The sequence below is a fragment of the Sparus aurata genome, chromosome 8, assembly GCF_900880675.1.
Source record: "Sparus aurata chromosome 8, fSpaAur1.1, whole genome shotgun sequence".
Lineage (NCBI taxonomy): Eukaryota > Metazoa > Chordata > Actinopteri > Spariformes > Sparidae > Sparus > Sparus aurata.
This window is the reverse complement of record NC_044194.1, coordinates 8,599,091-8,612,105: the sequence shown is the minus strand read 5'-3', so window position 1 is coordinate 8,612,105 and position 13,015 is coordinate 8,599,091. Positions and strand designations below refer to the sequence as shown.

Here is a 13,015-nt window from a genome sequence, read left to right as displayed (position 1 = left end):
GCACCTTTTAAGAATAGACATCACAAAGCACTTCACAAAAAAATCAAAAAGCAAACAAAGAGACACAGCCAGAGCAGACATTAAAAGCAGACAACCAGCTAAAAAAAAAAAAAAAGGCAAAGCCAAAAATACAGAAACAAATCACCCAAAAGCAAGTCTAAACAAATGTGTCTTTAGCTGCCTTTTAAAGGTGTCACTAGTGTCCACAGTCCCAGCTCCACTGGGAGAGTTTTCCAAGGCTTAGGATCTACATTCTTAAAAGCACCATCTCCTTTTGTCTTAAGCCCAGAGCAAGTTACAGATAACAAACTGATCAGAGGACCTCAGAGTCTCACATGTGTTGAATGGCAGCAGTAGCTCTTTAATGTAGGCAGGTGCCTGACCATGCAAGGAAGATTACAAGGATCTTGAATTTGATTCTAAATTTGATGAGCAGCCAGTTGAAAGACATAAGGATTGGTATACCATGGGATCTTTTGGTGGATTTAGGGTTAGAAGCTTGGCGGCAGCATGTACAACTTGTAAGCCCTTGCAGATTATGTTGCAGCTATTGCAGCCCCACTAGGGCAATCTACTGGACCAGTTCCAAAACGTTTTGTGCCTATTAGTCATTGACACACCAATATATGTAAACATAGGGCCCAGGCAATTAAACCTGAATCACAAAATCAAATCAAAAGACTTAACATTAACAGTACCTACAAGCAGAGACACACATAAAGCTTACTAGGGTGTATTATGAATAGCCTGAGGCTATCATTTCTACATGGCCTGGTTTCAGAGCATACGGAAAACAACAGAATCAATTTCTTCTTTCTAATCTGTCTAATCATGTCTCTCTTGCAAACACACAAACACACACACCCTTCTCAGTGTAGCTGAAAAAGTAAGAGGGGAGGTGAAGAAGTAAAACATATTACACATAATAAACTAAAGTAAGACTTGTTTTTGTGGGATATTTTGCAGAGTAGATCAGCTTAGGTCAAGCTGCCTGCAGGGCCTAATGTTGACAGCTGCCACCTGCTGAGCCCTCACTGACTGAGACTGACAGCTCTGAGACTCTCAGCAGAGGTTCACAGAAAATTCTGTGTGTGGCAGTTACTCAGCTTAACAAGTTTACCCAATGTGCCCTAGATATAATGCTGTCTTTTCAGCTCTTTGCAGCTTTGTTTCTTTCCAACACACACACACAAACACACAGAGTGAGGCTGTCTCCATCAGAGAGCATCAAAATGACAGCAATGTGACACATGCAGAGCATTATGATAAAAGACGGTGTCCAGAAGGCAAGCTCTGTCCTGGAGAGTCCCACTGGCATATCCTAACAGACACATTGTCACGTTCATGCATAAACGCATTTTAGTACACACGTGCACCCGCATGTGTGCGCACACACACACACACACACACACACACACAAACACACACACACACACATACTGTGACTATGTGCCTGCCACAAAAAGACACGCGCACACAAAAAATGTATTTTCCTTTACTCACTCAGAAATCCAAAGGCAAAACACAACCACACACACTGGTCACTGCTATCACATCCACACATCTTCTGGCATAATTAGGCATACACATATATACACACACACACACACACAGACACACACAAAAACAAACACACGCAATGATGCAAGCCCATGGTGAGTAACTGAACCAGTGCAGTAAGAAACATTAGCATTCTGTCGGGGTTTCAGACAAGACTGCACCAGCTCTTCACACAGCCAACATGCAGCAGAGCATAACAACAGAGCGAAAGCGAGTGAGAGAGAGGGGGAGAGAGAGAGCACAGACAGGTAGGCAGGGATGGGCTTGGGAGTGTTTGCAAATAATTGGAGATAGAGTATGCAAAGCAGAAAGGCAGAGGAATGACAAAGACATGTTAAAACCAGAGATAATGATAAAAAATTAAATTAAAGAGATGATGAGAGCAATTGGGGTACCTTACTATTGAGTCTGGCCTTCCTGGCTGCTTTTGTTCTTCTTTCCTTTCTTTCAGCTGCTTTTCTTCTGCCCAGAGCGGATCCCATCTCACATACACACAAACACACTCCCTGTCACACGCGCAATCCCGTGGGTCAGCTACAGTCCCAGTACCAAAACATCATCCACATGGCCATATCCAGTCCCCCTCCTCCTCGTCTCCTCTCCTTCTCCTTCACTACCTCTCGTCTCGTAAAAGTAGCACATGCACACTCACATGGTCACTCACACAAGCACTCACCCCAGCACGGATGCACGCACTGACTCCTGCACTTGCATAGACAGACGGAGAGATGGTAAGGGGTGATTTTGCAGGATGCTGGAGTGAACGGAGGGAGGGTGGGGAAAGAGAGAGCTAGAGAAGCGGGAGGGAAAATAGAGGGAGGAGTGAAAGCGTAAGACAGAGGGAGTGAAAACTGAAAGAGAAATAGAGAGGGGGAGTGGGTGCACTGTGAAAGCGAGGGCAGATATTGATATCCCAAGTGAGGGGAATTAAAAAAAAGAATGAGCGGGAGAGAGGGACAAATGGAAATCTATCTCATCCTAACAGATGTGAAAATACAGAGGGGATGTTGGTGCAATCTCAGTTATTACAGCAATGTGCTAAACCAAATGCTACATGACAGTGGGAGCTTTATGAATATTGACGAATGCTCATGTTTTTGTCTCTCTGTGTTCCTGAAAATCAATGGTTTTTAAATCTAGAAATTGTTTGTACAAATAACCCCAATTACACAACTCACACCTCTACAGCACAGAGTGTGTGTGAATGTGCATGTAGTACATCTTCACACATCAACACAACAACAGAGATACATACATCTCAAATTAGAAACAGCTGAGCCCTCTATACAACTGGGAAAATATTTTTCAAATCCCATGTTCCATGTTTCTGTTTGTGTGTGTGTGTGTGTGTGTGTGTTCATGTTTTATCACCAGCTACTGTATGTACATTTCTCTACTTTTAAGGGAATTATCTATAAGGGGACCTTTGTGTGTGAGGGATTCCCCACTGGAAATATCCTCTCATCCTTCGCCATGCAGTTGTGCGTGCAATTGTGAATTGTGTGTGTGCGTGTGTGTGTGTATATTATGCAAAAATCCCACATCAGATTTCATGGTGTTTGCAGTTGCAGTTGCAACCGATGGAAGGGTTTAGGCACCATACAAAAGCTCAGTGGGATCTAGTATCTCAGAATAATATCACACCTACAATAAGCTTCATTCCATGTGTAGCTTCATTGTAAATTGAATATAATGCAGGAATTCCCATTCATAAATACAATGAGCCTTGCAACACAATGCCTCAGTGTAGGAGGAATAGCATTACTCGGCAAAACGCTTGTGAATTATGCTTTCCCACACATGTACAAAACAAAAATGTGGCAATATGTCAGCACTGGTTTAGCATGAGAATCATAATGGACAAAATCATTTAATCCAACAGAACAAATATATATCATGTATAATTTATCAAAAAGTTCTATGATAATAGCACATATAAAAGGCTCTCGACACGGCAATGCACGTGCAGTGTTGGCTCCGTGACCACATTACCAAATAGGGCGTCACTAAATGCTTTCTACTACTGTATATGCTTCCTTAGTGTCTTCCACCCCCTCCCCAGCCGTCTTTATGGCTATGAGGTTTTCATTCACAATTGTACTGTATATACATCACATCATTTTTTCTATCCACTCATCCGGCAATCAGCATACCTCCTGCCTATATATCTTTTATAGACTGCAATGCTTAAAAAGTCTGATAAAACTACTAGATTTGTTCTCCAGAATATGTTTGAGGGTCTGCCTACAAGATCACACACATTAGTACTCTTAATAAATAAGACAGCAAGGAACTGTTAATTCCTGGAATGCTGCTCTCACGCAACAGTTCTTAGTGGCAAAGTAGTGTAGTTCATAAAAACTGTATTTTAAATAATAGCTTAGATAATGTTGGTGACTGAACATTATACATTTAGAACAAATGAACCTTTTTGGGGTAAATTCAGGATTTAGATGTTAAACAGTCACTGAGTCAGTTGCGTAAAATGCATGAAGGACTACAAATACTAAAAGGGTTTGGATGATTTCCATCACTGGAAGCCCTTTGTCCCACTGCAAGAAGGCCAACCATTCTGCAGCCCTTTCTATTACATGACCAACCTCCTACACTAGGCACCCACATGCACCCTTTTTTCCTCTAAACTTATACAATGTTAATTCCCTATGCAGTCCTGTGTGGTTAACCAGGACAGTTTAAGGAGGTCTTGCTGTGTCGGTTGAAGCGGGAAAAAAAGAATGGGAAAATCCTATCAATTATGACCTCATTTTAAACTTTAGCCTGCGGCTAATGAGCTCCATACCAGCAAAGTAGGCTAATGCTTGACCTCTCCCTGACAGGGCAGCTTGCTGCAGGATGAATAGTGAACGTCGTGACCACCAATGCTGCTAGAGTCACCCATAACAGGATTTCCTTTCTACCACTAGAAGTCATTATGCAACAAAAGCAAATCTGCCATTCAGAAAAAAGGGAGAGTGGGGCAAACATTAATGCCCCATTACTCTGCAACATCACTTGCCTGAAAGCTAATCTTTGCTAATGCAAGCCGAAGCGAATATTTTGTTTTAATTACCACTGCCAAGACAGTCATCTGTAAAAAAATGTAACATTCATGACTGAATAATCAGCATACTACAACTTTTGCGACGAATAATTAATATACAACTTACATAAAGTCAGAGTTCAAAAGTATTTTACAGAGAAACATTTTCATACATCTGCATATAGTTTGCATATCTGTACTTCTGGAGTAGACTCCAAACTTCAGGAGGACTATGAACAGTATATGCACTAGGAGATGCATTCCTTCTACATTACTTTCACTGAGGGCACAGTGGATACTGTAGCATTTATAGCGGTCAGGTTGTCGTGTTAAATGCAATTTTCAGGTTTTCACTGTGTAAATCTGTACAAAATATTTTACAAACATAAATAATAATGTATTTTGTAAACACATGCATTGTGAGATATATTTGACCTCATAATCATTAGTGCATCTGTGTTTAGGTGCCTTTTATGTTCCCTTTGCTGTCTAACAAAGGGAAAACAAGAATTTACTATGGCTGCTTGTATAGCAAAATTACCCCCTCATTCTCTCCAATAACACAGCTGTCCTGGATTTCTCATTGCTAAAATAATACATGAGACAACACAGTAGCTTTCACAGCCCATTCACACGTTCAGGTGTCTTCTCAGTGAGACAGCGTTGTCAGAGTGAGAGATTCACACTCTTTTTTCCAATTCAGAATTTTACCACTTTCACTTCTACTGGCCTATGATGCAGGCCAATCACAGCCAATTATCTCTTTTTTGATAATTTATTGTGTGAAAGTACCACCTAAACTGCAGCTGGGCAGAAACAGATCTTGGCTGAGTGTGCCAGTTGAGTACCACTCATAATTGTTGTCATAAAAATGTAGCACAGTAGCAGACGGCAGCCCCTCATACCAGGCTGGTTAAACAAGAAACAGTATTTGACAGCATGACTCATCCTTCTCAACTCTGATTTCTGCATCTCCATCTCATTCACGATTTATCACCCTCTTTCTCTCTGAAACTTTCAAATTCAAATACACAGCATAAAACACTAACTGCACATGAATATACAGTAGATGGGCAAAAAGGTAAGTTCCCTGTCTTCCAAGAAAACATTTCCAATTACATTTTAAATGTCCCATATCAAAATCCAGGACACTGCCATAAATCCCCAAAACATCAGCCTGGATTTTGCCAGGCCACATTTTTGGCCTCTACTTTCCAAATGTAGAAGGAAGAAGGAGCCCAGCTGTGTGTTGCATTTCTGTAAAAACAATGTAGTCACAAACTCTATTAATTTATAGTAGCATTTTTCAATATCCTGTGTATATGTATAATGCTCTGAAGTGCTGTTGTCCCATATGTTCTACAAGACAAACAACTGTGAAACATACCAAGACTGTAAAGGCAGCCAAACTTATTACTGTGAAAATACAATAATGCAAAATATACAATTCTAAAGTCCTTTCACTGATATTTTGAGGGGGTGAACATCATTTTTGAGTAGGGGTGCTAATCAATAGTCTTGAACCACCAAATAATTTCTGTCCACTTGTTCCTCAAACTATGATAAAGAGGATTAACAATATAATCAAATTTCCCCATGGGATATATAAATGAAGCACACAACAAAGCTAAATCAGCAATAAGCTGTTAAGCTATTCTCACCAGCATTAGCGTATTAACTACAAGAAAAGCACATCTAAATACATTAGTCACACATAAGGGTGATAGAGGCTTACTTTGTGGTCTTTCTTCATGGGATTTTATTCATCAAGTTATTATGTGATGCTGCATATTTAAATTGCATGTGATGACAGCATCACTAAATGCTGATAAATTAATTATTTTCTCAGTGAAGTTGAGCTGAGGTTGAAGAATGGCTTTTGACAATGACAAGGGTAAAACGAACTGAATGGTGCATAATTGCAGTTCTGCGATTTGCACCCAACAGCAGCTCCTCACTTTTATTCTGTCTGTCTCTCTCTAACTATCATAACAACAGTCACCTGCTTGCATGTTATCTCCTGATTAGTATATCAGGTCAAAGTATACTGTATAAAGTGCCCACTGTACTAGACTGTCTAGGTTGCTCAGTAGCTTTACCGAGAATCATCTCCCTGCCCTCAGCCACCTTCTCTCAGTAATCCTCTTTGGTTCTGGTTGCCAGTTTGAACTGATTATTTTTGCTGTTTATAAACCAACATAAACTATTCACTAATGCACAAGTGTTAGTTACACATATTCTCACCAGAAACAGACTTTTTGAAAATGATTTAACAGACGTTTGCTTAAATGTCCACCCTTTTCCTTTTTCCATAATCAAAGATATGTATGTTAGAGCAGCATTAGTGCAGCATTAGATTTCATGTTGGTTTCTATTATTGTTCCTATGTTTGAGCATGACAGCAAATTATGTGTTTTACATTAAAGGCCTGCTGAGTATCTTGCAGAAATAAATTACACAGAGAAATTGATAGGGCTGCAGTGATGCACATGACTGGAAATACATGACTGGAAATACATGAAACCACTCTTATTCTCCACCTGTTTAAAATGCTATACTGTAGCAGCACAAGACAGAACTGGTTTAAGTCTGTGTCAAATCTATAGCACAACAAAAGCTCTCAAGGCTCTGCATGGCCTGAAGACAGTACTGCAATCACACACAAACAAACTAACATACACACCTACAGTACCTGAGCTGTTACTAAGGTCCTCTTATCAACCATCTTGTAACCACTTAGCCACCATGCTATCAGAGCTATGAGCAACCAAAGCATTACGTACTGCTGACGTGTCAGTCATCCAGTTTAGAGGACTGCACACTGCAATAGCTCTTCAGATGTCAGGATGACAGAGTGTGCAGCTGTTTGGTCTTACCTTTGTGTGGAGCTTAGACAGCTGCTTTTCATCCAGGTGAGTCTGGGTGTAGACGCGTCTTTTATAGCGGAACTGAAACACACAAAGAACAAACATAAGAGGCTTAGCTGGCTTTACCCTTTCTTTTTGTTTGTGTCTTTACTGCTTTACATAAATACTTCACACACAATAAGCAAACAATTCAGTTTTTTTCTGACAATTGATAACACATTTCTTGAGGCTGAGTTCAGTTTATCCAAACAGGCAGTTCTTTTTACTGACAGGCTACTGAAAGACAGACTTTTCCTGACAGACATATTTTTCCACTTATAACAAAATAACCTTAAAAACTATAACAATATAAGTGTGACAAGGTCATGTCAAGTTTTGACCCACATTTTTTTCATCAGTACATAAACATGTGCATGAACATGAGTGAGAAAAGAGTTAATGAATGTTGATTAATTGAATGAATTTGAATGAATTGTGTGTCAAAGCCATGAAAGATGATCTACAGTTTACTCGACATTGACTTACGTTATGCTGATGATGAGACGATTTTAAAAAAGAGTGGACTTTATTGAGAACTGTAAAAAACTTTAATGGTGTTAATTATCAAAGTCATTCCAAATTAATTTGTTACACATAATCAGCTCCTCAGACTAAACTATGTCAAATAACTTTTAATTAAATATTGGTTTGTCTTTGGAGCAAGAGCTCTAAAGTGGCGAGAGAAAGCAGAGAGACAGAAACAAAAAATGTGACTACTTTAATGACCAAGTATCTCGCTGTATAAGGCTGTCTTATCTTTTTCCAGCACTCCTGCTTGTCATCTTTTCAAAGTAATGCATCTAGCTTAAAAACATACTACTCTGGGAATATAAATTGCAAAACAATTTTTAAAAAAGATGTGCAAGCGTTGTTATCACAGTTTCAGTGAAAATTGTTTCTACAACTGGAGATATACCAAATTGCATTGGTACTGTTGTAGCTCTAATTACCACTGTTAACAATACATTGACAAAAACATTGTTTTAACATCGTGGTGTTGCAATATCATTGCATCATGTTATGTTTCTATATGTGATGACTGTCCATACTTAGAGTGAAATTTGGACTTGCAATCTGGTGCTTTAGCCCACTGAGATACCTAAAGTATGTATCGAGATGTCGTATTTTCAAGTAACTAAAAGCATTTTCTTCATAACACTGCATTTTTCAGAAAGCCTAATGTAAATCCTGCATTGTATATTACAGACCAGACCCATTGACAACATAGCAATCAAAGTTTCAAACAACTGTTAAAGATATAATTGCACTTTTCTAAGGATGTTAACACTCCTGCCACATCACTGGCATGGTATCTATCTTCTGTATGCGGCTCTGGTCTCTTTCCCTCCCCCAACTTGTCAAAAGACAGATCATTCATTAGTTCTGTTGCATGCTGCTTATTTAATAGATGGGTTTCACTGAACACTGACAGCCTGTAATAGCTTTAAAACTTCCACTGCCTGCAACTCACAACGTAATTCAGTTCTCTCTCTCTTTATGTGTGCATGTGTGTGTGTTTGTGGGGTGCACCTGCTTGCAAGTGTTCATGTGTATGTGTGTGTATGCACGTCTGTTTCCCCACCGATGCACGGTGTCCACCAACAGGGTAAATCCGTGACAGTGCAGAGGGGTTTTGAGCTGCTAATCCAAACCTGTCAATCATCTCTACACAGCGTAGGCCTCAGGGAATGACTGCTGGTCAATCAATGACACACACAGTGCTCCAACAGAGTAGTATCAGACACTCACACAAACAGTTTGGAGCCTGCGCCTATTCAGCTAGATTGTAAGCTTTTGTAAGTACGACCGTAGACTCAAGGTTAGACATGATACAGATAATACGCAAACGGTTTAGATTGAACAAGAGATGTATGATACAGAATAAAATCGCATGACAACATACACAGACTTCCTCTCCGGTAAACATCTTTCCTTGTGTGTCAAATACAGTTTAACTGTAAATGTAATGTCATATGCCTGAAGTCTTGGCATATGTCAGCGCTGTTCTGCTGACATAAGATTATGCCACCTCTAAATGGCATTTCCCTTGCGTTCTTGACCTATGCTATTTACCACCACAGCTATACCCACCGGCAGACGCCATTTAAAAATGACATCAATACTTACGCAGAGACCTTAAGCCCCATCTGTCTATATGTGCAGCTCAGGAAGTAGCACAGACGCTTTTAGAGTGAAACACTCGCTTTATGGTTCAGAGAAAGTAATACTTTCTTCTCCTATTTATTCTTCTTTAACTGCTACATTCTTCCATCATTGTTTCAGCCTCTGTTAAAACAGTGTGTTTCAATCAAGGGTTCTTAATACTTATAGCCAAGAACAGCAGTATTTGAGGAGCCTCAAGAACACAATGCCATATTACGACTAGAAAGTTTTAGCTATACAGTGTACTACACATGACATTGACCCTGAGAGTTCCAGTACAGGGAAGAGCTAATCTAATTGGAAGGTGTCTAGGACTTTGTGAATTGTTTTTCAAATTTGATCTCTTTCACTGTCTAATGACTGTCTGTCAGTTTATATAAATTAGTCTGAAGTTAAAAATGTTAAGAATGATGTCAACTCAAACCCATTTAAGGTTTAATTAAAGCAGATAACTTTACAAATGACTCAAATTGAACTTCTTTGAACTTGAAAAAAAAGAGCCATGATAAGAGGTTGAAGATGCAAAACTGGTTTGGGCTTCATAAAGTTTTTTAACACCAAAGAAAACAGAGGAGCCTCTTTCATTAAAGACATGTATTACAATTTCCAAGGCATCACAAGTAATATTGTTGTTCATAATGATAGTACTTTCTTCCCATGCATCAGAGACTGACATTAAACTGAAGCTCATGGGGAAAGTAAATCTTTATTATGTTCTCCATCTCTCGACACATCATAAAAAGAGTATAAAACAAAAATGGCCATTCAGATAACCACCTGACATCTTTACACACTGTTGTGTTTCATACGCCTGTTTTTGTCTCAGATCAAGAACCATGATGGACAAGCACAACAATTATTTTTGAGAGATGACAGCCTCTGCAGACAACACACTGTCAATGAGCATTGTATTATTTCTGCGGGTCTGACAGACGCATCATAACAGAAAAAACATACACTGCCTGTACAATGATGTACATATACACACACCCTAAGTGGAAAAATATGCACATATGGAAACTTCAAAAAGGCTACAGTGCATACTCTTTTATGAGTACTTTTACTCTTTTAGATGATTAACAGACAACAAGAGGCACCGTGTGTTTAGCCTATACAAAGAAAGTATGAGGCACCTCAACGGTGGCTCTTAAAGGTTAGTTTGAAGTTGAATTTTGGAGGATATACCATCACCTTGCTGTTGCATACTAATTTGACATTGATTAAAAGAAGATCACTCATACATTATTTGTATACTCAGTTTCCTCTGTCTCCAAAGCTGGATCATTAACCCCAGAGACTAGCCATCCACTGTAACACTAGCACAGTATCTTGTTGATGGTGATGATATATACTTCGCCTATATCTTGTAAAGCTAATTATTAAGGCAATAAATCTAAAATATGCCCAAGCGCTTGTCTTTTCTGAGGAAGATAATTCTAATGCGTCAACATAATTCTATCAATGACAGAAAACCTAACGATGATTCAGAATCGTTAAACATACGGAAGGTAATTTTTGTGCGAATTGGGATATTTTGGCTAGATTTTTGTACAGTTCGAAGAAGTGGAGACAGGTCAACCATCTTTACATGTGTCAATAGTGCATACAGAGAGGTTATATGTGGTGTGATGGCAAGTACCACCTCCCTTTCCACCTTTTGCTCTCTCCTGCTAACACTCCTTAAAGCCTCATCCATACACATGACTCATACCTACCTCCAGGTAAGGTACAGGGGCGATGGATGGGAAGGGATATTCCCTTAGCTGTCTCTCCTCATCCAGAAACTTGCCAGCCTTGCCGTTGTAAGCCGGCTGGAATAGACCATAGTTGAGTACATCCTTCAGGCTCTGGTTGAGCGTACACAGTATCCGCTGCTTGGACAGCCAGATAGGTGCATCCACATTGAATTTCATACATTTCTGCAGAGACAAGAGCAAAAAAAGGGGAAAAGGTTAAGCACATGTCATGTTTCTAAATATCACATTCAGTAAAGTAAAACTAAGAGATTAAAAAGGGTACATTTTACTGATTCACATAAATATAAAATTTAGATGCTGAAAAATGAGCAAGAATATTAAATAGGACCTCTTTCATCAGAGAGGCATTTATTGAAATTCCAATGTCATGCCCAGGGGAGAATCAAGGCTTTTTATTATAATAAGCAATTCCCATAGGTATTGTGGCACTATCCATTACTTTTCACAAAAGGTCATCCAGTGCTAGTTACTTGTAAACAAAACGTTACCATAGGCAAAGGCTCTTACAGAAACACACTTTGATTTTTCAGCAACATAAATTTAATTCTACATGTGAGTGTGCATTATTCATGCTCTGAAATTAAGCAGGGCAATATGTAACTGCTACACCGATAGCTGCAGTCTCCAGTCACAAATGAAAAAGTTCCCAGGATTGGATGCCGGTGGGCGGGAATACTGTGAAAAACAGAATTCATTTGGTTAACTTCTGAGCTCCAATAAACAACAGTATCAAAGACTGAAATCCTCCCCTAAGAGATAACATTAATGGTAGTATCTATGCCATTTATTACTTATGTTTAGAAAATGTGTTAAAGGTTGGTAAACTGTGAACTGAATCTTACATACTGGGTATATCTTGCTAAGTTTAGCACTTAAAATAAATGACTGTGTTGTGTTCAAGTCTGTTCAGAGTGTAAAGGTCTATGGTTATTGTGGCAAGGCAGAGCACTTCCCTCTGGTTACCACATTGTGGAGCCTGAGCTACAGACGGCAGAGAGACAGAGAGAGAGAGGGAGCACACACCGAGAGGGGGAGGCACAGAGAGAGAGAGAGAGAGAGAGAGAGAAAAGTAAGGGGGGGGGGGAGAAGCACAGAGATATAAAGAATAAGAAGAGTGTGAAACCCACAAGTAATAAATCAATCAATGCCTGCCTGCAATATTGATTTGGAACCTCATCTTTGTACTGTTCAGCACCACAATGTTTTTGACACTCAGACCCAACTGTACACGAAATTACACCCTCTCACATAAATACAGCACATCTGCAGAAACAAACATGCACATCAGTGCATCCATGTGAAAATCTTGGCCTAGTAACAAGAAAAAAAGGTGCAAAGACATAAAAGCAGATAGAAATCTCACAGAATATAAAGAGAAGGAATTCTGACTACAAAGAGAAAGATGCATGATTGAACAAATGTCTTTGTGCATCGCTCAAGGTTTGAACTCAACACTAGGATACACTAAAGCAGACAATTTTAGGGTGAGTAAGGAAGGACTGGCTATATGCAATGGTAGCAGTTTTCAGCTCCAATCACCAGGAGCTGAACACAGATTGGCGGTCAAATATTGCAGGTCATTCATTCTT

At 39.4% G+C, this 13,015-nt stretch overlaps 1 protein-coding gene across 14 annotated transcripts in view; it reads right to left on the bottom strand.

Annotated features, from left to right (window-relative positions):
• The window catches only part of shank3a (SH3 and multiple ankyrin repeat domains 3a), a 181,015-nt gene that overhangs the window by 109,162 nt on the left and 58,838 nt on the right, over positions 1-13,015 (bottom strand). For 12 of the 14 annotated variants that reach the window (XR_003984993.1, XR_003984991.1, XR_003984992.1 and 9 more), the window contains exons 3-4: positions 11,385-11,588; positions 7,477-7,548 (exon numbers count right to left, since the gene is read on the bottom strand). Coding sequence is in view for 10 of the 14 variants with exons in the window: in XM_030426982.1 (XP_030282842.1) it covers positions 7,477-7,548; positions 11,385-11,588 (276 nt within the window). In the remaining 4 variants the exon portion in view is untranslated. Of the gene's footprint in view, positions 1-1,955; positions 2,311-7,476; positions 7,549-11,384; positions 11,589-13,015 lie in introns of those variants that run through there. The other 2 variants (XM_030426988.1, XM_030426993.1) reach the window with 2 other exon arrangements.